Source organism: Oreochromis aureus, linkage group 2 (genome assembly GCF_013358895.1).
Source record: "Oreochromis aureus strain Israel breed Guangdong linkage group 2, ZZ_aureus, whole genome shotgun sequence".
Taxonomy (NCBI): Eukaryota; Metazoa; Chordata; class Actinopteri; order Cichliformes; family Cichlidae; genus Oreochromis; species Oreochromis aureus.
The window spans coordinates 10,836,165-10,862,175 of NC_052943.1; the positions used below are offsets into that span (position 1 = coordinate 10,836,165).

The 26,011-nt window shown below is 39.7% G+C and overlaps 1 protein-coding gene across 1 annotated transcript; it reads left to right on the forward strand.

Moving 5' to 3' along the window:
• The first annotated feature begins 8,682 nt into the window (after positions 1–8,682).
• On the forward strand, positions 8,683–13,566 carry adra2db (adrenergic, alpha-2D-, receptor b). The gene has a single exon (XM_031751028.2). It carries the CDS (start codon positions 9,053–9,055, stop codon positions 10,322–10,324), a length of 1,272 nt encoding a protein of 423 aa, XP_031606888.1. The 5' UTR covers positions 8,683–9,052; the 3' UTR covers positions 10,325–13,566.
• Positions 13,567–26,011: the final 12,445 nt, after the last annotated feature.

Below are 26,011 nucleotides of genomic sequence, written 5' to 3' on the forward strand. Positions count from 1 at the left end.
TCACTTGGGACTTTTTTGTGTTAGATCTTTGTGCATTATACCCATCAGAATATATTAACATCTGCCAGGTCACCGGCAACCTGTTTAGATTTAGACTTGGTTTAGCTACATGCTTAAAAAAGTCCTATACATTCTGCGCAGAATTTTTCTGTTAAAAGTGTCAAATATACAAAAATATAATAAAAAGATCTGGACATTACCAACCCAAACCCTGGACTTGCTGTGCATTAGGACTTTTAGAGTATCTACTGACAACTACCTAAAAACACAGACACCACACAGTCAGTTTGTTTTGGAGGATCAAAAACCAAAAATATTGGAAAGCACCACTTTAATCTCAGTAATACATTGCATTTTATAGACTTAGTAGTTGAAAAATTAAACTCTGAAGAGTAAACACACAGTAGCTGACACACACTATTATGAAACCAAATATCATAAGCAAGGGATGGAACTGAAAAAAAAAACATGAACTCCATTAGTTATCCATGTATCCATGTAATCATCCATGTCCCAACTATGACCTTTTACATGCAGAAACCTCATTTGTGTTTAATTATAATGGTTGGAGCTATTCCTCGTAGTAGGCTTGTTTGTGAGGGTCACAGTGATCACTGGATGCTGACATGCACTCCTGTAGGGCTGTACTACTGCAAAGTGATGGTTGTAAGCACTGTGCTGGCCACATTTTCATTTTCACAGAGCAGCATGGAGAAGGACTGAGCTGAGCACCCAGCATATGGTGGGTACAGATAGTACGGTCTCATGGAAATGTTCAGCCACAATAAGAGTGAAACAGAACTGCAGGTAGAGGAGAATAGAGGATTGAAGTGAAATAGCAGTTTACTGAATCAACAGGTGTCAGCTGCCACCTCAAGGACATGAAAGAGACAGCAAGAGATCGAGGTCTGACAAAGCTGGAAGGTGATAGGCAACACAAGGATGCTGCCTGAAATCAGCATCCACCTTCGGGTGTTGCTTCTCACATCTATGTCAAGCTCTTAAGTCCTGTAGGGCATGGCTGCCACATACCCTGCTTCACACTGCCATCAGATTTCGGAGGGTGTCAGTGACATTTTTTTTTTTTTACCATGCCTGTGGAGCAGCACAGTATCCCTAACAAGGTTCATTTGACTGGCAGAGCGTGCCAGATCTAGAGGCAGTGGAGCCTGATGGACCAGAGCCCAATGACTCACTCTGCAATCTGTGACCCCAGGGGCTGATGAGTGTCACAACAGGATCCTTCACCAGACAGATATACGCTGTAGCAATGAAGAACTGGGTGCTGTTTCAGAATACAACGGTCTTCTATAAATACATGTAGGATCTTCTATAAATACAGCAACAATTTAAAGCACTTTTATGAGATTTCTCGCTCCGCTACAATACAGCATGGATCTCATGGATGGAAACACCAGCGTGTTCTATAAATTTGCCATGCAATTATAAGTTCCTTGAGTCAAATTTAGCCGAAACATCCAAGTTAAAATAAATAGTTATGTCAGTAATGCCAACAAAGCTCCTCAACAAATTTTGCATGTGGGTTGTCATCAGTCTGGAATCTTTTAGATTATTTATACAGAAAATAATTTTAATTTACATGAAAGATAATATATTTTTAAAAAGGTATAAGAAATGTAATATTATTCTGTAACATTTTAAATTCCAATGCAAATTTAACACATTTATTGGACCACTCATCATAAAAACATATATGTAAAACATATATATAAATATTTTAGAAGTCTGTCAAAATTTGTTTAAAAAAATAAATAAAAAAACATCATTTTGATTCAAGAGTTGATGGATTAACCATTACAGAAAAATAATAAAATGATTTTGGTTGATTTGGCCATAAACCTTACGTTGAGTGGTGGTCTAATAAATTTGTTAAGAACTGTATATGTCTGTTGTATTTGAGAGAGAAGCATGTCTGCCCAAAATGCTTGCACTTAATAAAGAGAGATATTTTCTGTATTACTAAAAAAAACACAATACACCATGCAAGCTGAAAGAAAAACAGGCAAGGAAGCCAAAAGTCAAATCCGTAATGAATGCTCTGATGAGTTCTTGGACTGGTGGCAGGATAAACAGGGATACGTTGCATGCTAGCTGTTTAATTTTAATAGCTGGGATGTCCACACAGTAGAGACAGATTATTTTGGAGACTTTAAAAAAAGAAAAATTAGATAAATTACTTCATTTTCATAGCCCACAGGGGGGTGCCATAGCCTGATTATAAGACACCTGTTGTGAAGGCAGTTTTCTTTTTCAAGTGTGAAAATGCTCAAATTTGACATGAGACTCTACATGCAGTTACTGGTGCTTGAATGATAAGCTAGTAACCATTTGAATGTTTAGTAGGTTAATTAGTTGTTCACAGTTATTAGCGTGCTAACACACACATAATGATGAAACTGTATTGTATATATGTACATATGAGCTGGGTCCTGCAATCAAATCCTGAATGTCCAAAGGTAGAAGAAAGATCTCATAATCATACTGCATATAGACCAGATACATATTTTGCCAGAGGAAAGCACAAATTAGATCATTTTCACTAATGCAGACTAATGCAGGGTGAACCCATAGACTGATCTTTCCATCATATTAGCCTCATAAAAAAATAACTTTTCAAGGTCCTTCAGGTCTGCTGAGGCCAACTCTTTGTTTCTGCATTTGTCTATATGAATACTAGTGATGCCAAATTTGCTTGACTAATAACAGCCCCCCCTCCCCAGCATTTCATGAGAGAATTTGATACTTTTTCTGAATAGGGTTCAGCTGGAGCTCAAGACATTTTGGAGCAATTTCCTAGCTTTGCTTATAAAACCTGGTGGATTCCTCCGTCTCGGATGTTAAGTCTACATGATTGCCACACATTTTCTTCAATGTTTGTCGGAAAGCTTTTCTGCAAGTCAAATATAAATGTTGATGCTTTCATGTTGCTCTGTCAACTACATATCTTATTGTAAGATAAGGTCATTTGTAAAGTACCCACGAAGTGTTTTCTATTTTCCACACAATTACTTTCTCAGATGTAATGGATGTAATACTTCTTAGAAACCTTACTACAATTAAAAACAAAACAAAACAAAATAAAAGAAGAATAAGATTTCATAGTGGAGTACCTGAGAGCCCACTACTTGTATGATAGTGATAGTTTGTTATACATGTTATGTAAGTCCTGAATCTCCTTGTGAGTTCTGAGTCATTCCTCCCTTTTTCTCAGTGTCTCCAAATGAAGACAAAATTGGGACTTTCTGTGAAGTTTTCGGAGAAAAGACTATTGGATGCGAGAACTTTCGCACTTCTTCTGGCACAGGAAATTGATCCCACTGCTGAAGATAAAATGAGGCTTAATGTGCTTAAGACCCTTATTCCACACCCATTCTTTTTCATTTTCAGCCCAGGCCAAAGGCCCACCATGGCGTTAACTAAGTTACGACAAACGCTGTGAAAGTGAGCGACTTCTAACCAGCTACAAATGTGTTCTTTCTCTTAAAATGAGAAGGGCGATAATTCCCTGATGTGTTTTTGCAGGAAGCCTATTCTCTACAGCCCTGGAAGTGACTTTTAAAAGCGCCTTCCTCTACTGTGCACACAACCATTACGGCTCTTTATCAAAGATGGAGCCCTTTATGCCTCGTTCCGATTCACAGAGCAGCTGATGAAACAAGCTGATCAGTTGCTAATCTGAATATATTCAAAGTAAGTTTAATGATCTGCAAAAATTATGCCATGCCTGCTTAATTATTTGAATTTAATTTTTTTTTTTAAAGAGGCAACTCTATTTTTTCTTGCAGTGAAATTGATGTAATTTGTGATATTTTTATTGCCCTTTTGGCATCAACATCTTTCCTAACAAAAAGACACCCTGAGCTTCAGCTGATTGCTTATAATTTAAGGTGAAACTTCTTTCAGGGAATGTGGTGACACGCATGACCTTCAAGGGTTCATTAATCTGGTCACGCTTTCACATTCCAGGGCAGTTTTGTCCAAAGCTGTGGAAAAATGTGAGGGAGATCTTGTTTGTTTGGGACACAACAAAGGTCAGCAGTCATGTATGTTTTCCTGACCTGCCGGGGCTCCCGACAGCAAAAGCGACAGTGGAAGAAGGTGGGAGATGTGGAAGATGTGCAATCTGTGAAAAAAACAAAAAACAAAAAGACATGTGAATCACAGTGTAGCTGTGACACACATAGTCCTTCCCACACCCTAGCTATCTCCTACAAGCAGACACATCCAAAAGAGCCAAGGATCCTGTAATCACACATGGAAATTAAGATGGATAGACTGTACAGTATTTAAGTAATCATACAGGGTCATGGCTGATTTTTTTGCAGACTGAATTCCCCAAAGAAAGTGTTTACTATCACAAATCACCTGCAGCCTGAGATGAGGTTTTCACACGCCACCTCGGGCCATTTATTCCTGGAACATTACATAACGCAGTAGTGGGTTCTGCTTGCATTCAGCCAAAAAGCCTCTTTATAAGAAAACAGGAAGGTAAGAGGATTGAGGCAGCAAGGAAAACACAGTCATCAGCTGCAACCCCTATAAGGTGCCCTCCCAGGGATCTCTCTGTTTTATAAACATAAATGGGCATTCCAGCAGCAGGGTGGGGAACAGTGGAGGTAAATAATCACAGCCTCATCATAAATCAAGGAAAAAAAGCACTTTTATTGGTAATTGTGAAATGTAACATTATTAAGCACAGTAAACAAACGATTAGCTTATTAAATGAATATTTGCTCTCTTATTGTATCTCCAGCAGTATTGAAGCTTCTGATGTATCTGCTACCTGCTGAAAGGTGCTAATGGTTTAGTCCAAAAGAGAAAAAACTAGTTTGGCTTTAAAGAAAAAACTGCATGACGCTAACAGTAAGAAGTTCAGGTGAACGTGAAAGCAACTGACCGTCTGGTGGAAACAGACTACAGCTTTCCAGTAATCTTTTTGGCCTGAATTCTAATTAATGTCTGAGCTATTGCACATGTCAAATATAGCTCATAAGGCTATTATGCACTTTTAAGGTGCTTGTGATCCAGAACTTTCTCCAGTAATAACTTCGTCTGACATGATTTAGTAAGAAAAGCTTAATAACTTGAACTGTGTTTAAATATTTTGATACCAGTCAGTACTGAGAATTTTACAGCAGGGTTTTTTTGGCTTTCCCTTTCAAAAGTTTGATTTTAATGCATCTATGTTTCTACAGACTGCAGTAATGGAGTCTTATTGTGAAATACAGTGCTATAGCAGTCTCAGTATGGGGTGCACACAGTGCTTGCCAGGTTTTTTCTAACGCTTAACATCAGTGTAAAATCTGTCACACATAAGGAAAACCTCACAGTGACTCACAATATTGACTTAATGCACTCACTGCAGATGCATGGGCTCACATATATTTGTTAAGTTACTTATTCCTGTGACAATAGATATACACTGTATATGCCCTACAAGCCTGCATATATAATGACTGTTCACACAGTCTTGTATTTCCCATAAACAATGTTATCTACATTGCTGTATGTCAGCACAACATGCTTCTGCACTGCTTTTCATCATGTTGGTTTCCTCTGAGCTTGGACACATATCAGACCAGTGTGGTAGTCCAGTTCCTTGACTGCTAAATTTCCTTAGCGATCACCTTGGAAAGCACCCACGAAACTGATAAGTGTGCACGCAGCAGCTATTCAGCAGTGAAATTATGTTCAGCAAGCATATTAATAATCACTGCTAAGCTAATGAATATTTTCTGTGGGCAGTATTTATCACTAAAAACACATTACTCAAAACATTACCTGCTGGCAAGGACAGAAGTTGTTGAATCATGGTGCATACCTAATGATTGATGAGTTGATGAGATTAAAGCCGGTACGGATGCTGGAACAAGATGTGAACACTTTTCCAAACTTCAGCAGAGATTGATGCATCAGAATTACAGCTAGGGTGGACGGGATAGTCTTAAACACACTGCTGCAAGAGCTGCAAGAGCACCTCGACCCAGAAAACCTTCTCGAGGCTTATAATGTGCAAGCACACACATCGAATGTGCCTGAAGTGCCGTGCTATTTCTCCCATGATAACACACTGGCTCCTAACACCTCTGCGGCTCCGGAGAGCAGCGAAGATTTCATACCATGACAGTAAATGAATCTGGCATCTGCATTACAGAGTTGTCATGTGTGTCACCGAGATGTCAAGCATGTAACATGTTAAGCAGCTTATTAGTTTTGCCTCCTCAGTAATGGATTTTACTTTGAATTGGAAAGTGAAATTGTCTGAATAGCCAGTTGGTAAGATTTGTGTCATATTTCGGGAGAAAGCTTCAGGACTTCAGGATAGGTTTGCATGTATATGCACACCTCGCTATGTTTGACGACTGCAGCATAACAGGAAGCTGAATCCAAAGAGACAGGATGTTGGGTATTGTTGTATTGCTTGGAATAGAAAGTACGGAAGGCTTGAAGGAACATGTCTGTAAGTATTTTTTATATATAGATTTCCCAAGTTCCCCCGATAATGTTCTTTTGGTATCTCATAGCACAAAAGAATATATTGAGAAGTTTGTTCAGTGACTTTCAGCTTTAGCCAGAAATTCAAATTATATAATTGTTCATTTTGAAACCAGCAAAGTGTAGAAATGGGAAGACAAAACTGTTGTCATGAGAATTTGTTCTCTTTTGAAAAATTGCCTGCAATGTTCTCTGCAGAGAGCAAAGCTACTGCACAAGCATCGGTGCTGATTAGACTAGATTTTATCAACATCTGCAAGCAGAAGATGGCAAAACAGTTACATCATTTCTTTTCACCCTGTGGTTTAAAGATGCAGAAACAATTGTAGCATTTGGTTATACATTGCAAAACCACTCTATGAATATACAGCATATTGTTGGAATATTAATGCAAACACCTCGTAAATAAGATGTCTAATCTAACCTGAACAGCTTGGCTTTGTGTTTTTGTCCTTTGCAAACTTAATATGAATTCATTATTGCCCCTTTAGTGTTTGGAAAGCTGAGAAAGAAAGATATTTAATTGCATCTTCCATCACAGAATTGCAAAACTAACCATGCTCATTTATAATAATTGTAATTTGTGGGCGCTTCTATTTAAAAGAAAAAAATGAGTTGCAATAAAGACTGTTTTTCCTGCTTGTAAAGGCTGTTTGAGGGTGCTGGTGACTGAGGTCAGTGTTTTTCCTGTTTTTCTTCAGCAGGTTGACCCTTTAGGGTACATCTACCACTGACCACTGATATGTGGTGACAGTTGCCCTGCTCTTTAAAGTTTTTTTTTAATTTTCATACTGTGGAGAGAGGTCACAGAGTGTGAGCGGGAAAAGAGTCAGGGAAACAAACATGTTCATGTTCTTGAGCCTCCAAGCGTGGACACAAACGTACACCTAAAAGCAGCATTTATGTTGACATTCATGTAGGTTTACCTGCACTGGAAATCCATCAATGACAGGCTTCTGCCACATGGCATTTACTTACATACTTTAAAATCCCAAATAAGTGAAGCACTTATGTGTTGGGCAAAGCTACAGTCTGTATATCAGAATACTTCAAAGTGACCCCTCTTCTGGCCTTGTGTGCACCTTTCTGTTTGGCTGGTACATTTTTCATAAACATCCCCTGGCTGTATGTCTGGTTGCCTAACATAGCTGCATATGTGTTATATAACTGAACCTCCAGAGCAAACAGATGCAAGCACCGCAGCAACAGGTATTACCTTCACCGTGCCAGCATAGAACAATTCCAGATTATAATTCATGAATAATGGATGAGTGTGATTGCACATAAACAAGTCAGGCCTCCCCAAAAGTGGTTTACAATGATAGATGCGCATCTATGCTTCACTGACAAAATTCATGCACTGATCAGTGATCACTGCTTCCATTAAAGCTATTTTAATTTGAACACTTTGCCCTCCTAACCCATCACCCCGCAGGGTTGATAAAGTTCAGAGAAACCTCCAGCTGTGCTGTTTTACCTCTTGTTCCATCAGGGACTCTTAATGATGGTGCCATCATAAATTATTGAGGTTTTTCAAAGAAAAATTATTTCTGATGCAACATGCAGTGCTTAACAAATGTATTCACCCAACCCTACACCCAGAAAAATGTTTCAATCACATCTGGTTGAATGTTATGCTTGACTCATTTCTGACTTCTCCGCGGTTGTGCCAGCTCAAAAAATGTGAATTCAGCATTTTTTTTTTTAGTTTTGAAGTTTTTGATAGATTTCTAAAATATTTGTGTTTCCTTGTTTTTTATGACAGTTGCGCTAATACATTGATCAAGCAGTGTACTTATATAGAATCTGACTGATAAACAGCCATGAGAATGAGGCTTCGCTGTGTTGGGAAACCTCATTTTAAAGGATGAAGGAAAAACTCGCATGTTGTGTCTGCTTTTTCCTACTGGCGTTTTGGTTTGAACACGTAAAGCAGAGAAATTAAACATGAAGAAAGAAAAGAATATTAAGCACAACAAGCAACAAGCAAACTCACATGTGGAGAAACACTTTAAAGTTTTAAAGAGATCTCAATTCTCTCTCTCTCTCTCCCTCTCTCTCTCTCTCTCTCTCTCTCCCAGTTCAGAAATGGGCTGGTTCTCTCGGTGATGTCACCTCGCTCCTGTGTGGACATTTATTCCACACAGTGTGCATCTCCCATTCGTCTCCATAGAGAAGCGGTTCACCCTAACGCAAGTAGCATTACGCATGACATGGATGCCGCAGGAGCGAGTTTATTCGCGGAGTCTTTGCGGATTGTGAACTCTGTTTCTCTCGCAGTTTTCTCACACAGTCGACATCTGATGTGCGTGTCGGATCTGCTGGAAGGACGTGTGTTAAACAGTTTGCTGTTTCAGGACATCACGTCTGCAGCCCCCGTGTCTTATGTGGGCTGCACTCGATAGTGACCAGGAGCTTTACGCGCAGCCGATCCCCATGCTTTAGCAACACAGCTCAGCGCACCCAGCCGTAGATGTTTCGAAAAAGAACAGGGTGAAATAACAAAGATGATACAAACGGACAGTTTGCAGACAGAATGGATTTAACCCAGCTAAGCCTCTTGGTGGAAAATGTTTCCAACGATGAAAACACCACCGACGCACCGTTCACTCTGCCACACACAGAGGCAGCCACCGCACTCATCATCCTCGTGGTTACAGTGATCATTTCGGTCACAATTGTTGGTAATGTGTTGGTGATTGTAGCGGTTCTTACTAGCCGGGCTCTCCGTGCCCCTCAGAACCTTTTTCTGGTCTCTCTTGCATCGGCGGACATCCTGGTGGCCACACTAGTAATCCCCTTCTCCCTCGTCAACGAGGTAATGGGCTACTGGTACTTTGGAAGTACTTGGTGCGCCTTCTATCTAGCTCTGGATGTGTTGTTCTGCACCTCATCCATCGTGCACCTGTGCGCCATCAGCCTGGACCGATACTGGTCAGTAACAAAGGCGGTTAGCTACAACCTGAAACGGACACCTAAGCGCATCAAGTCCATGATTGCGGTGGTGTGGATAATATCTGCTATCATCTCCTTCCCTCCTCTCCTCATGACCAAACACGATGAACGGGAGTGCCTGCTGAATGATGAAACCTGGTACATCCTCTCATCCTGCCTGGTCTCCTTTTTCGCTCCCGGTCTCATCATGATTCTGGTATATTGTAAGATTTATAAAGTTGCCAAGCAGCGCTCCTCCACCGTGTTCGTGGCTAAGAATGGCCTGGAGAGGCAGCCCTCTCAGTCAGAGACCTGTTTTGTCAGGAAGGACCGGTTCGAAATGGAGAGCCCTAGCAGTCAAAGCTCCGGCAGCCATCCGCAAAAGCAAGGGGAGCTGGACGACATCGACCTGGAGGAGAGCTGCTGTGCATCGGATACGAAACCCCGACACCATCGCTTCACCAAGCGAAGGAAAGTGGAGGGATCGGACAGTTGCCCACCCCAGAGCTGCCGACTGTCCTGGGCTTCAGCCCGGGCGTTACAGCTTTACCCGGAGCAGAAGAACCCAGCTGGGCGACAACAGCTGGCCGCAGCCAACAAGACCAAAGTGGCCCAGATGCGGGAGAAGCGCTTCACCTTCGTCTTGGCGGTAGTGATGGGGGTGTTTGTGCTCTGCTGGTTCCCCTTCTTCTTTACTTACAGCCTGCATGCTATCTGCAGAGAGAGCTGCTACATCCCCGCCGCACTTTTCAACCTTTTCTTTTGGATTGGCTACTGCAACAGTTCTGTAAACCCCATAATCTACACCATTTTCAACAGGGATTTCAGAAAAGCTTTTAAGAAAATCATATGCAGGACTTCAAAACGCACATGAAAGGTTGAAAAATAATTTTCTGGCTCTCAAAAACATTGGGAAGAAATTATAGTATTATAACTTATTGCTCTTGGCTGACTATTCTACTACTCCATCATTTAAATGTAATGTTTAGCATATGAAAAAATATCCAGTGTTATGTACACATAAAATTGTCTATAATTGAAATAAATCATTATATATACTCGACCATTCCTGCAGCAAGCTCAGATATTTCCAGGTAAGGTGAAGTCATGGTCACTTCTGTTGCTGGACTCTGAGTGTTGGCAGCTGGTCACTGTGGGTGCCTAGATAAATAGAAGATTAATCTCCAGTGTCTATAAGCGTGGAGATTTTGACTTTTCTGTGCTATAGAAGAGAAAAAAGAGCTGAATGCTGCATGGATGAAATGTTTGGCATTATTTCAGGTAATTCGTGTAGCTTTCTGTGCTTGCGGCAGTTAAAGGTACAGCAAGGCTATCGGCTGTTTCTTATCAGTGAACCCCTAAACTTATGTAAGAGTCTAATCTCACACCTCCGCCATGCTATCACACCACCTCAGGACCAGAACAATGGCCGAGCTGAGGCCTGGATTTGCAGAATTGATTGCACACGTCTCTGTATTTCATTTCCCTGCAACGGCTTAACATTTTGTCATTAAATATTTTAAGATGCTGTTAAACATGCCGTGCCAACTTACTATATATATCTTTTTTAGTCTTAGACAAAAGCCTTCTTGGGGGTTAAGTAAGTTTGACATATTCTTGAATAAACAGAAGAAGAACACTCTCAAAATAACAAAAATAAAAACATTCCTGATAAGATCTCGGCACTGGTGGACATTAATCCCCTGTGAACTCCCTTTGGTTAAAAAAGAGAGTTTAATACCTATAAGTCAGGCCTCACACTGTGATGCTAAGCTTTATAAAGCTGTTAGATTACCACTTTCCTCATATAGTGAAGAATCTGCAGAAGAAATCATTCATAAGGGACAATTCTTCAGTATGCGGGAAAAAAATGATTAAGGGATTGGTACAACTCGCATACATAGGATGGGAGTGTTATTAGAAGACTATATTTGAACTTCCCAGCACTGTTTTCCATACAACATCAGACTGTGGTCGGTTGTTGATGCATGTGGGATACAACGTGTATGTCATATGGTGAATATATCATGAAGGACCGCACTTTACGGGGGTGCTGAGTTTAAATACACTATTTATATCCTCTTAGGAATGTCTTCAAAGCACTCCTACTGCTCACTGGCCCCTCGCCAAAGATAATCACCCTGTCTGAGGGATGTCATGCTGGAAAAGAGAAAAAAAATGAAAGCACTTTTGGTGAAGTGTGCTCACATTCACGAGAGTATTGTTAAAATACTGTCAGGAGAAACAAGGTTGAAGATGGCTGCATATTTTCTTTTCTCTTAATGTGAACCACCGTTTTATTTATGTAGTGAATCAGAAAGTCCGAGAGGAGTGTTGTTAGCGCGAGGAAACTTTATCTCCGAGGGATTCACAAACTCTTGAAAGAAATTAAACGTCTGAGTCAAGTTGCACTCGTAAGAGTCTGCGTAATTAGCTTTGTGTCTTCATCACATTTAGCAGGATGCGATTGATGCTTATTTATCTGTGACTTAATGGGACTTCGCTGTACACATGTTACATGTAACCTGATTTCTCCAGAGGACAAAACTACAAGTTCATTTTTCATTACCTTGAAATGAAACACTCCTATTTAAATTATTTGCTGATAGTAAACTGATTCGAGGCTGACAAGACACCCAACTCCCTTGTTAAATTACACTTCCCAATTCAATTGTCTTTGTAATCAGCTGCTCAACTGCAGCAGGATTGGGGCACAATACTTTTAATTAGCTGTAGTGTTTTCTGACGCTTTCATGTGCACTTCCTCCAGGCAAGTCTCTTCAAACGTCAGCACAGCTCTGTTAAATCTTTTGAAAGCGAGCGCTTGCAATATGACATTACAGTGCTGTTATTTTCCTTTGGTGACCCGGGAGGAAAGTATGACAAAGCAAAACATGGAGAATTCTCACAGTCCTTCACCAGTCGTCTCATAAATGCTCTGATAGCTCAACTTTTATTCAAAACCAAGCTGGTGCTGGCTTTTGTGTTTTGCAAATTTGAAGCTCTACAGTCTGCACAACAATCCACAAACTCTTTTCCTTATCCCAGAATGTAAACAAAGTTGGCGACTGGCTCAGGAAGGGAAGCAGAGCTGCAGTGACCCTTGACCTCCTAAACTCTCTTCTAAAGACTTAATGAGAGCAACAGAACAACTGGACAGAGCCAAAACATTTCCTGATGTGGACTGTTGACAAAATAAAGCCACACTCGAGCCTCTTAATAGGGGAAGAAGAGTGAAGATTTGGAGTTTGTAAAAACACTTTTTAGAGCCAGAAAATTTTGCAAGTTTATTTGCAGTCCTAATAGTCAGAGAAGAGACAGTTATGAATATTTCAAGATAGGTGCGCCGCAGTGAAAAGTGAGCCTCTTAGGAAAAGGGAGAGAGTGGAGAAGGGAGCAGTTGCTTCTTGTCGTCTGCTACATTACCTTGTTTATCACACAACGGAGCATCTGCAGGTAATTGCTTTTTTCAATTGTCTCTAACAAGATAAGGATTGGAGGCAAGTGAGGCCAAATTTCAACTCAGTCTCAGGAAGCTGTGTATCCAGAGAAGGAGAACTCAGTTTGTCATTAGTATAAATCAGCTGGTGTCATGTCTGAGCGAGGGTGGAACTGGGCTCATGTCTCCAGGGTGTTCTAATATATCGCCCCGCTCAACGCAACCACTATGTGACGTGAGTTGACAATATAAATCACACCGGTGCAGTACTAATTTAAAGATGACAGTGGGATTATTGGTGTTTGAGAGCAGATTTTACTAACTGAATCCCAGTGACTTTCATATTGCATTTTAAGGTATTTACTATGAAAACAATGTTTTACTATGTTTTGTTTTGTTTTCCTAGAGATTTGGATATTAAAATGTTATTGTGCATTTCCCTTCACTGTGGTGAACACGGGAACTGTTTAGATTGAGTCAGTCCAGCAAACACTGTCCCTGCTGCTGTGGAAACTCTGTAGCACGGTGAGTCTGCTGCTAAATCTGCATAAATTATCCTGAAATGACACAATTTACTCCAATTTGAATAACAATACAGTGGCTGGAAGTTTAAGAAAGTGGAATGGATCACTGGTTTTAAAATTGTCTTCTGATTCATCGTCTGCTTTATTCCTTTAATGCTCAACAAATAAAGAATGTGTTTAAACAAAGAGAAATATGTAAGCCATGTAATTAGTCATAACTGATACGATGTCGCTCATTTGGACTGAACGTTTACATCATGCTCGGTGGCTGTAACTCCTTAAAACAAAACTATGTTTCCCCTTGTATGTTCTCATACAGAAAAAAAACATGTCTGAGGGGTGACTAATGACTTGGACTGTGCTGGAAATGTTTTAGTCCCCATAGACCCAACTAGGATACTTAATCTGAGTTATCTCTGCTCTGCTACCTGCCTTATTATTTGTTATCCAGGATTAGGTACAAAAGTAGTTCCAAAAGTAATGTGTAATCATTCTAGGAGACAACTGAAGTTTACCTCCATTTAACTCCAAACTATCTCTGATTTAAATGTTTGGTAGTGATGATGTAATAATGATGTAATAAGGTGGAGAAAAAAAGGTAATAATATTTATTGCCCACTTATATAAATTTCAGTGAAATATCACTCAGGTATGACCATAGTTGACACATTACTTGGTTATTTGATATTACTTTTGCAGAGTGGTAATAACTTGTTATTACCATATTATTACCCCCACAGAGCCGTAATAGAAAGTGATATTTAAGTAACTGACTCTTCATCACTACATCCAGAACATTCAGGGACATTTGCACCTCTCTGAGTTTATATTCATGAATTCCTCCAGAACTACAGAAGGTCTAAAATATTGCACTCTCCAGATAGAAAGTGGACAACAAGGCCTTCTGAATGCTGTGTTGCTGCTAACTGGCTTTACACATCAGTGAGTGAGAGATACTGCATCCATCCGTGCACAGTGTCTCATAAATTGCACACGACTCCTGAGAGATTAAATCTTTTTATCCTCAGACAATATTTAAACTCAAACAAAACATTTGTGCAGCTGCTTCATTTGGGGAAATCTCTGCTACATTTCTCTCACAATCTGGACTGTTGTTAACACGCTCCAGTGCTTTCCCTCACTCCTGTGATGAGGCAGATTACTCGGGCTGATTATGCATTCTGCTGGACGACGGTGCATCTCTGCCAACTGATTATTATCTATTTCTATCATCACCGGTAAACACACATAAGACAAACACACTCTCAGCTCTCTGCCAGGCGCTCGTCTGTTTCACACATACAGGGAGAGTAAGTAAAGCATTAAGAGGATGTTTGTGACCTGCGATAGCCTACATAGTCTTTAAAGCCTGTGATAGCCCAGATAGGATCTTTGACCTTTAAAACAGGAAATGAACTGGACCTGCTGTTAAGCAAAGGTATGTCACTGTCACACAACAGGTGCACTGTACACTGAATGTCATTAGTTCACTTTTAAACAACACCTAACTCACTGCTAATTAAAATAACTGTAGTCTGAAACACAGCGACCTCCCTGCCTTTTAACCCCTTTATATTTCACCAACCATCCACATTCATAAAAGCACACATGAAACCATTTTTTCTTTTCAAGACTTGTTTTATCAAAGTATGAAGCACTAGTAGGGGTCGCTTCCTGCAGTGTTTTTCTAAGTTGAAACAATTTTTGTGGCGGTACCTGCAGCAATAACACTGTGCTAACTAATATTTGTATCAAAGGGAGGATGAATATTAGAAATAATGAAAATGGGAGTTACTATAAAGAGCCTTACATGCACATAAATGAAGTCTGTGTTATTTTCTCAGGCAGGAGGGATCGGCTCTGCTGTTTTTCACCACCGACAGCAACAACAAGACTTCGGCACGTACTCTCTTCTTCCCCAGTCTAAATGGATATGAAGGAAAGGTGTAAATGCTGATGATTAAGAGTTCACATGCATGTTTTTCTTTTTTTTTCCTCCAACCATGGATAAAAAACAGATAATGTAACACTGCACAGCAGGAGGTGATTTAATCCAGCAGACGTGGAGCTGGGTTTATGATTCTTCTCTGTCTCTAAAGGTTTATAAAACGTGTCTCCAAACTGTGCATCTGTGATGATGCCGAGGGCAACAAGAAAACAACTACAGGGAAAGCAACTCAGTATTTCAGACTAGTTATTAGTAAGATGGCTACTTAAAAGTTTAATTAATTTGATGATAAAAGAACAGTAATAGCCAAGGAAACCAGTTCAGCTAAAGGCCCATCACCATTTTTTTCTTTTACTGAAGATATTAAATAAGTGGCCAATAAAAGTCATTTTTAAGAACTTCTTCAACAATTGCATTTAGTTCTTGAATGACTTACTTCTTCAGAAGTGGTAATACATCAGCACAAGTAACTCACCAAGGCTGCTTTTGCTCAGTGTACAGATGTGTGCAGTGATCATGAAAGATTTCTTTTGGTGTCGAGCATATCAAACACACCCTTCAAAAAATCACATGCATGCGACAGGCTTGTGCTTGCAATACCCTGGTGCAGGCTCTCAGCTCACCTAATCCCATAAGAGATAGGGTGTTTTTTTCACTTTCTTAAGCTACAGTAAGAAGAGGATAACATGCTTTTACTCCTGTCCCTAAAAGGATCAAATTCACATAGCCTTGTCCATAATATTTGATATTTCAGGGGTTTAAAGAGAGAAAATAGAAAAGGAATTTAGCAAAACTTGTTTTATCTTTAAGAAAGAAATGAAAATCCATTAAAGCATTAAAGTGGCATTTATCAGCATTTTAATTATAATGTAAAAAGATCTCAAAAAGAAAATGACTATCGTGTGACTGTATAGTTTCCCGGCGCCTGAAGGAGAATTATTGTTTTGGTTTTTGATGATATTCTTTCATCCGCCTTGTATGGTACGGCGTCAACACCAAACATCAGATAAATTTAAACTACTCGCAGATTGATGAAACCAGATTAGCATTTAGCAGCTAAAGACACGAATATTTCCCCAAAGAAATGACACCAAAACACAGCTGGAAGCTGGGTAAAAATTGGACTTTGATTCATCAAATGGTCAGCAACAACAACTCCAAATAGTTGATAATGTTGCATCATGGCTGCTGGGTAGTTTGAGAAGTGTTGCCAGTAGATTTATCAGAACAGCTTTATATAATAACAACACCTGAGAGCTTTTCTTACATCACCTTTTCGCTCTGCCCCCAAGAAACCAAATAATGAAGGTTTAACTATTCAGATTATTACAACCTCAATTCTAAATAAAACTGGGATGTTGTGTAAAACATAAGTAAAAACAGAATGCAATCATTTGGAAATATCATAAACCCATATTTTATTCATAACAGAACATAGAAAATATGTAAAATATTGAAACTGAGAAAAAATATAAATTTATGAATAAAATTAGATCATTTTAAATTTGAAGAGACATATCTCAAAAGATGGCAATGTTTACCACTCAACGCTTCATTTACCGTGAGTGTGGGAACCATCTGGGAACTGTGGGAACCAGTTGCTGGAATGTCCATTCTTGTCTGATATAGGATTCTAGCTAACAGCTAACAGTCCTGGGTCGCCTTCTTGTATTTTTCATTTCACAATGCTTCAGGTGTTTTCAGTTGGTGAAATGTCTGGACTGCAGGCCAGTTCACCATCCAGACTTTTCTACTCTGCAGCAGTGTTTTATATGTATGTGGTTTAGCTTTGCATTGCTAAAATATACAAGGCCTTCTTTAAAAAGATGACATCCAGATAGGAGAATATCTTGGATGTCTTGGTTTAAACCCTCTATATAGAATTCAGCACTCTTGATATGCTTCCAGAAGTGCGAGCTGCCAATTTCAGAGGCACTAATGCACCCCATACCATCAGAAATGCAGACTTTTGAACTCTGTACTAATAATAAGCAAATAAGCTAAAAGACTCATTTCGATTTGTCTGACCACAAAACAGTTTTCTGTTTTGGCTTAAAATCATGTTAACTAATTGCGTCTTCTTCGCATCTTAGAGCTTTAACCTGCATTTGTAGAATGAAAAGCAAATTGTGCTCACAGAAAATGATTTCAGGAAGTGTTCCTGAGCACATGCGGCGATCACTATGACCGAATCATGCAGTGCTGCCTGAGTGCCAGAAGATCACAGGCATCTAATACTTGTTTTCAGCCTTGTCACACACAGAGATTTCCTCAGATTCTGATGATATTAAATACTATAGAAGCTTCTCAAAGTCTTCACAATTGTATTTTTAAATTGTTCTACTATTTGTAGACAGTTTGGTTGCAGGTTGGTGAACTTCTGCCATCTTTAACTCTGAGAAATTCCACTACCCCCAAAATGGTCTTTTTTTAATATCCAATCATGTTACTGACATTTTGCCAGTTCACCCGATTAGATTAAAAATGTTGATAAATGAGATAATAACGTCTAAAGTTTAAATCTTTGGCATGTTTTCTATGACAGATTGTGGATAAAATGTGGATATATCATATTTGGAAATTGTTGCATTCTGTTTTTAATCCAAATTTTACACAACATCACATTTCTGGGGAATTGGAGTTATATTTTAGGTCCAGGTTATTCAGCAACTAGTTTATTCCTGATAAAATAATCATTTTATAGCAAAGTGAATTACCCTTTTATTTAGAGAAGTACTTTCGATGTCTGAGGCAAACACCCCTGACTGAGAGATTGTGGATTATGAATAGTATGATGAAGATCCTGCTGTTCAGAGAGGAAGTGAAGGAAGTTGTGGGAAGGGTGGAAGAGGGGTGTTTTACCCTTGACCTCAGTCCCTGTGGTCAAGAACTGAAGCAGTACTAATGAGGCCACACGCTCATTCCACAAGACAATCACCCAGAAGAATTTGGATGTTATGCATCTGTTTCATAAACTTATTTATCATGCTGTGCATTGAGAGTCAAGTCCACTGTGCAGATTGTGTGTTATTTTACCAATTCTAATCCAAGATTGTGGAATAGTTACTCAAGCATTCACCCATCACTCCCCGAGGGGTAAGAAGTCACTTGGGTCATTTAAATACAACCTGCAACCTCTCCAACACCAACCAAGCGTAGGATTTACAGTCATTTTCTTTTCCATTCTTTTATCTCATTCCCTGATGACGTTGGTCACCGTTCCCAAGCTGGAGCTAGAGTATAAAAACTGAAGCTATATAGACAATTTAGTAAAATTCAGAAATTCTAAGAAAAGCAGGAAGTAATAACTCAAAGCTAGAAGCTGATTGAAGGCGATGGCTGAAGAGAGCACAGCTGCAAAAGATAGCAGCCGCTCATACGTAATGGAGATTGTCACAATTCCACTGTGGCATCAAAATAAGGGCAGGGGAAAAATGCAGGAGTAATGAAACGTTACTCTGAGGAAATAGACCAATGTCCCGCTGTGAAAACAAGGCAAAACAGTCCAAACAAGGGGACTGTTTATTTCCATGACATTTGACCTGCTCCCCTGCATCGATTCGCCTCCATCTCCCTTTGCTTATTACTATGTTCATCTATCTGCCTTGCAAAATAAAGTTCATATTCCAGGACCTTTTTACTGTATTGGAAGAAAGATAAATGGAATTTATTGTAAGCATCAAGAGTTTGGACGTGTGAGAACACAGGAAAAAACTGTTAGTTCTTTTGCACTTTACGCTCCACTCTCACTTGGAAATATATCATCTCGTTCATTAACATTTCTTCAAAGAAAAATCACACAACAGCACTGAAATTCAAAAGCAACGCTCTTATTACTCATAACTATTTTGTCAAGAAGTGCACGCCATACTGAATAGGAAGCCTTTCATGGAATTTTAACTCTGACCCAGACTTCACTTTTATCAGGGTGTAGATGATGAGATTTATCACCTCGCGCTTGGCAAGCTCTCCGAGAGGAAATTCATCTTTAAAAATAACCACCACTCCAGCTCAAGAGGTAAACTTCCAGCCTATAGATATCTGGTATTTGAGAGCTATGTAGGGAATTCCCAGATGAACAGCAGCTCATTAATGGACTTTGGAAAATGTGATTGTATATTACTAGGGGTAATTTTTCAGGTGTTACCTGCGACTGAGTGTTGAATGCAGGAGAAGATGCGCATACGTTTATGGTTATCTCTCTTTGGAGTTTGGTTTGGCAGGGCATCAGTCTTTCCCGATTCACTGGAAATGCAGCCTGAATGCAAACAACAACAAAGTATCATAGCTCATGTCTTTTTAATATATGGTGAGCTCGGGATTACAATTTGCTGCTTGGATTTCCTTTTTTAATAGAAAAGTTGCTTGTTGGATATATAAAAAACACAAGTTTTTTCAGTGACACCACAAACCTCAGTGTCTATTACAATAGTAGTGAAAAGTTTTTCTCTGAGCATGAATGAAACTATCCACACTTACAGGGCCAGTGGCCTTATATTAAATTTATCTGACAACAATAACACCTGGTAAATTTGGAGGCCATGTGTTGACACTGACCTCAATATCATATGTGCTCTCCAATTTTGGATTCATTCCAGCAAAGTGGGTCAGACAAAAACTGAACTTCAGCAGCACCGGTATCAAAGTAGGACGCAGCGTGTGGTTTCAGTAACCTCACTTCACCTGTCCACTAGATGTCGTCATCAAGTTTTCCTGCTCTTGCTGCTCACCTGTCTGCACATCGTGGGCTCAGTGGGTTTTTAATACATAATAAATACATCACTAAATATAACTAAAGAAGTTACAAAATAGAAGTACATCCATGTGTGTGAGTTCACAGCAGACGCTTTGACTGCTTTAAATAAGGTTAATGATGGAATTAAAAACATCTGGGCTTTATTCAAATCCTCTGCTTACTATGGTGAATCAGCAGGTTTGTAATACAGCTCAAAATCTTACCTGTGTATCTCATACACTGCGTAGTTGTTGACCTAGGCAGTCATATACTGTTTCCCATCTATCTGCTGTGAGGAGAAAAAAGAGCTATTGCATAACATATGGATTTTGTTATGTGCTGGGATTTCCTGTTGAGCATAAGACTCTCCAGACATTTCAATCATGCAGAGGCTCGGCTGTTTTTCCACCAAGGGACCAGTTTTTCAAAAATTTATGAGACATTATTTGAAGGCTCCTAGTGAACTGGTGAGTACTATAAACTCACCAGCCAATTTATTAGAGACTTGGTTGGACTCCCTTTTTCCTTAATTTTTTGTGGCAGACACGAGGCGTTGGAAATATCCTCTAAGGGCCCAAAAAATGTCAAAAAACTCCTCTATTGGGCTGTTGTGACAATGGAGACCATCCGAATTCTTACATTTGCCTTTTTACTGGTTAAATGGTATCCACATTGCTTTCTTCACTGCTTGAACCTGTCCTGAACTTGAAGATTTTTTAAGTCACGTCTTATCTGCCCATTTTGCTGTCCTATTTGTCCACAGGTACAGTCTAGAATTTAAGTAGCTAAAGTCTTTTTTAACCACGAAATGTCTGAGAAGTCAACTTTAGAGTCCTGACCTAACCCGCTAAAAATTGAGTGTTCTGCCGGGGTCATGGTTTTGTTAAACTCTAAAGATTTTATTTCTTTGCTCAATATTTCTTCTGCGGCAGTGTCAGCACACAGATGTTCAGTGTAACACCGCAGGTCTACACTGTAGAGAATTATTAATCTTTGAGGCCCCTGTATCTCTTTACTTTTGTTGTTATCCTATCTAAAAACAGTCCTATCATTCAGACAAAGCAGACATAAGCCCGTGGCATTTTAAATTTAAGTTGGTAATGGGCCGAAAAATGCTATTCTAGATTAACCATATTGGATAAAATGGTACATTGCACATTCGTAATTATAGTTGAGACCTATGTCGGGGTATCAGTGATGTGCCACGGGACAATTAGGCTCATAGGGTGTCAAAGAGTATTGATTCAAGAGTATGCAGAAGTCTGTTAACCTCTCATTAGCACAAAGCCCCACATCAGTGTCACACAGACAGACCCACATGCACATTAGCCCACTGCCAATGCAAAACACTGTCATTTAAAATAGGGAGAAACTAAGAGGAAGACGTGGCTCATCTGTATGCATGTGTATATTGGTACATTTGTAGTTATGCATGTTATATATGTATGTTCATCTGTTATATGTGTGCTTACATAACCCAGGAAGCCAGTGCAACTCCCAAGTGTCTCTGGTTGTTCCTTGGATAGTTTTTAGTCCTCCTTTTTTATGCATTTGATGAGATGGAAAGTAAGATAGGATGAACTTTAAGCAGTCCCATGACTCGCACATGTGTAGGATTAATGAACCACATGTGTGTGTTCTTGTATCCATATTTGTACATGTGTGGATGCATGTTGTTACAAGGCCGAGCCCTCCAGCCTGCGTTATTACCATGTGGATTAGTGTTTGTTTTACCTCCCAAGGGAGCGCATGCAGTTGTTTTCAGTTAATTAAGACAAACTACCTGCAGTCGTAGCCTCAGGACTTGGATAAAATCAAATATCAACAAAGTGAACTAATGCATAACACATACATAAGCATGAAGGGACTACAGTTAATGTCAGATCACAGCTTGGTGTCCAGTTACTGCAATTTATGTACATTTTTCAGCATGTGGTCTCGGGAGATGTGTCGTGATGTAATTAAAAGCTGGGCTTTTAAAGCAGCTTTTAAAATGTCAGCAATACATCAAAACTTTAGATTTCATGACAGAAAGAGATTCAAAGTACACACCCTGTTGTTCATCCAATTGCACACAGCACAAATGATCTGTGTGAGGCCTTCCAGCACAGGTAAGACACGGGTGACAATAAACTTGTTGCGTTGTTGTTTTATGTAGTGTAAGTGCTATGTTGGCTGCTAAATGAGTGGGCAGTATTTTTGCTGCTACTGGGAACGAAGCTCCTGGAAGGGGGAACAGGTGCAGGGAGGGGACAGCCTGCGCGCCTCGATTAACAAGCAGATGGTGGAATAGGGTTTATCCTGGGCCAGAGAGCGGATTGTGAAAAAGAGAAGAGAAATAGTGAGAGAAATGGGGTTGGCGACACACTCAGACACCTAGACAGGTAAACAAGCAGGAGTAACCTAGGAGGAGAGACACGTAGGAAGGATTAAATGACAAATGAACCGATACCAGTCAGATGATGAGTGAGAGGATGTGAGAGGATAGGAATACATTTATGTCTATGTAACGTATCTGGGCAGTCATATGATGTTTACAGATGATGCCTCCTGTAATTTATGCAACTTTTGAACACGGAAACTTTTGCATATGCTGACTCTGAACTTTTCTGATTCGTCTGGCATCACCAACATGTCAAACTTTTAATTTATTCTCTAATTTGGTTTATGACCCCATACCCAGAAAGCTCATTAGTTCCATTAGCCCCACAAGTACTTTGTCTCTTTTGGCACATACCACCATGCTGACATGCGGCATTAAAATGGTGAAAAAGATGTGGAGGGAAATGCAAGTGGAGTCCCACTCTAAGGTACAATCACAGAAAATGTGAAAACAGTTGTGGTACCTCATCAGCAGGCCTGTCTCAGCAGTGCTTTGCACAAGTCGTATTTCTTCCCTGCATCTGACTTATGATTTTTTGAACTTTCAAAAGGCTTAATCGGTTGTTTTCCTAAAGCTTCACCGCTGTGCTTGTTTTATCAAAATCTCACCAGCGGAGTCTCGGATATGATGCCGATTTTAAGAATATGATGAATATGACCTTTGGATAATTAAAGGAAGCTGATTTTGATGTTTGTCAAACATCATTTATAGATTCTCACCTTTAATTATTGTGTTCCCACTGGGACAAAAACTTTCTCTCCTTCTGTTTGTGCTTCTTGGTTTATTATCTCACATTATTCACAGTGAATGTCAGAAATTTCAGTTCATACTAAAATGATGGCTCATCTGTCAGACTGACAATCCTAACACCCAGATCTCGCTACTGTTTTGGTTAAAAATCAAAGGTGTCTGATAATTTTCTCAAAGTTTTCTCAAAGTGTAACGAAAAAAAGTACATGTTCTGCACTTGTAAGGATATTCCTGTGTGTTTACACTCAACATGACCATTCAGAGCACACCGAACTCGTCAGCTCCTCTGAGTGGATTTTCTTTTACATGTCATCCTGTTCATTACAGCTCGAGGTGAGGATTTGTGTCACAGTGGCTTATTACAATGATGTGTCCCTGTGCTATGGCTATGAATTATGCAATACTCAAATAGCTTAGAGTAGAATATGTGACTGTGACAGCACTGTAGAAATATGTGGCATTTTATTTCCAGTACCCCCTATTCAGTTCAAAATCCTCCAACAGCGATGCTGTTTACAGCTTGAGGACCTCATCGGGACTGGAGTGTCGTTTTGATGATGAAATTTATTGAAAAAAAACATGGTGGGAAAAGTGGAACCATGGGCCATCTGACCCAGCACCCCACTTACACACACACACTTACCTCCATTTAAATTTACAGTTTAAGACCAATGTCTCTGTTGTGGTATTCACAGGCAGTTTATACAGAGACAGAAGGCAACAGATTGAAGATAGTGCTAAAATAATTCAGAACTATCATGCACAAGGGTTCAATCCTGCCATCCCACCTCCTCAAAATGTCGCTGCTTCTCCAGAGTAAAAATAAATAAAGAGACACACAAACTGTTAGCCCTGGAGGGAAAAAAGAATAGATGTGAAATCTCTGTCAGCAAGCCAAGGTAGGCCTGCTTTTATTGCAGCTGAACATGAAAAACATTGAGATTGACTGGTTAGCACAATGTTAATCAGCTGGGGGATGGAGCTTAATCAATGGGCTCACCTGCTGTAGCGTTTAGTTGGATGGAATTTATGAATTCTCTTCAGCTCGAATAAATGCTGTGATTGTATAAACCACTTAACCAACTTCTGAGAGCCAAAGCATCTGAAAGCAAATGCACAGAAGGGTATGACTGTGATGCAGGTCGAGTGCTGAACGAAGGTTACTCGGGAAGAGCATTTCTTTTAAAAGAGACAAAGTTAGCATCTGTAAATAAACAATGGAGAAATCCTACGGAAGAGGATTAGGGCCACTGGAAGAAAAAAAGAGAGTGGCCCTAATCCTCCTCCGTACTAGTCTACTCTGGTGTAGAAGGAGACTTTCAAAGATAAAACCCCACCCCCATCACACCGTTTGCCTAATTGTAACAACCATCTTGCTTCAGAGCAACCACCGCTCCTGATAACCTAACCAGCACCACCCTGCAAGCCAAATTGGCAATTAGCTGATGAACATTTAACGGATAAAAAGTCACATAATTCCCTCAGGAATTGGTTGACAGAGGACCAGAGCTAAAAGTAGTCCACATATTGAGCAAAAGGTCAAGCTTATTACATCAAGTGAATGCTAGTGTTTCTCCTAATTGCTAGCTATGTAAATAAACAAGTGTATGGGCCTCAGCAGCAGGAATAGACACAAATACCAATTCACAGTGTGGCCATGATCCATGTCAAACAACTCAAATCCATTCACTTTTTTTTGTATTTAGTTTTATATTTTAAATTGAATTTAAATAAAAAATTAATTAAAAAAAAAAATGAAGAATTAAAAGAACATAATCTTATTTGTCTTCTATAAAAGAGACTTTCTCTTTTTCTTGAGCATAAAATTTGCCCAAACTTCTGTGTTTCCCTTTCATTTCCACCTCTCTATCCTCTCGTACCTCCTCATTCAAAAACACACAACCGTCGCCGCACTGAAACATCTGCGTTCAATTAGCAGGAAGCTTTCAGTGGCAGCGCGCGTTATCGGAACTCCAAAGTTCAAGAGCAGCTAAACGTCGGCAGCGCATCTGTCTTCAAGCATGTTTTTACTGTGAGAGAGCACTTTAATCTAAAACACACAACCTGCTCCGTCTCTGTGCTGCATAATGAAGTCTGGTTTTCATAAAGTGTACGTGCAGTCTAGTCACAGTTAAGGAGAGTGTTAAATGGAGTAAAACATAACACGACATGTACTTTTTCAGCGCGGACATCGTTCTGCTCTCTGGGGATTAAAAGTCTTGCCTTTGGTCTCTTGTGTGCTGAGTTACAGGATCCTCAACTGGCTCTCGGACAGGAATTCTCATCAGGTCTAAGCTGTCTCCAAATATTCCTGTGAATTAATTATTCTGTTCAATACTATATAAGGAAGTAAGCGTTCCAAATTTGGAGCCAATAGATGATGTTGGCTACGCTGGCTGTTTTTTCTCATTCTTTCCAACTAAACATGTACTTATTCCCTGATGTAAGCTTTAGCTCTCTTAACTTACTATAGAAAAGGTTGTAATTGTTGTTTTCATGCCGAGACCCCTGTTACTAGAACAACACTGTTTGTCTCCCAACACAACAAACAGTGATTGTAACATATCACTATCACAACAAAGTGTGATTTTGACTGATGTAACTCAGCTATCAGAGACAATAATTAAAGCAAAAATGAGCTCAGCTGGAGAAATGTAAACACACCAGAAACACCTGGACACACAGGCAGCAATCCATTAAGTGTTTTCTAACACTCCACACCCTAATGCAATTTAAGTGGGTAGGCATATTTAATAGATGTAAATACTAGTGAAATTCAACT

Coding starts and splice junctions, on each gene's coding strand:
- adra2db (XM_031751028.2), top strand. CDS start 9,053: ATGGATTTAACCCAGCTAAGCCTCTTGGTGGAAAATGTTTCCAACGAT.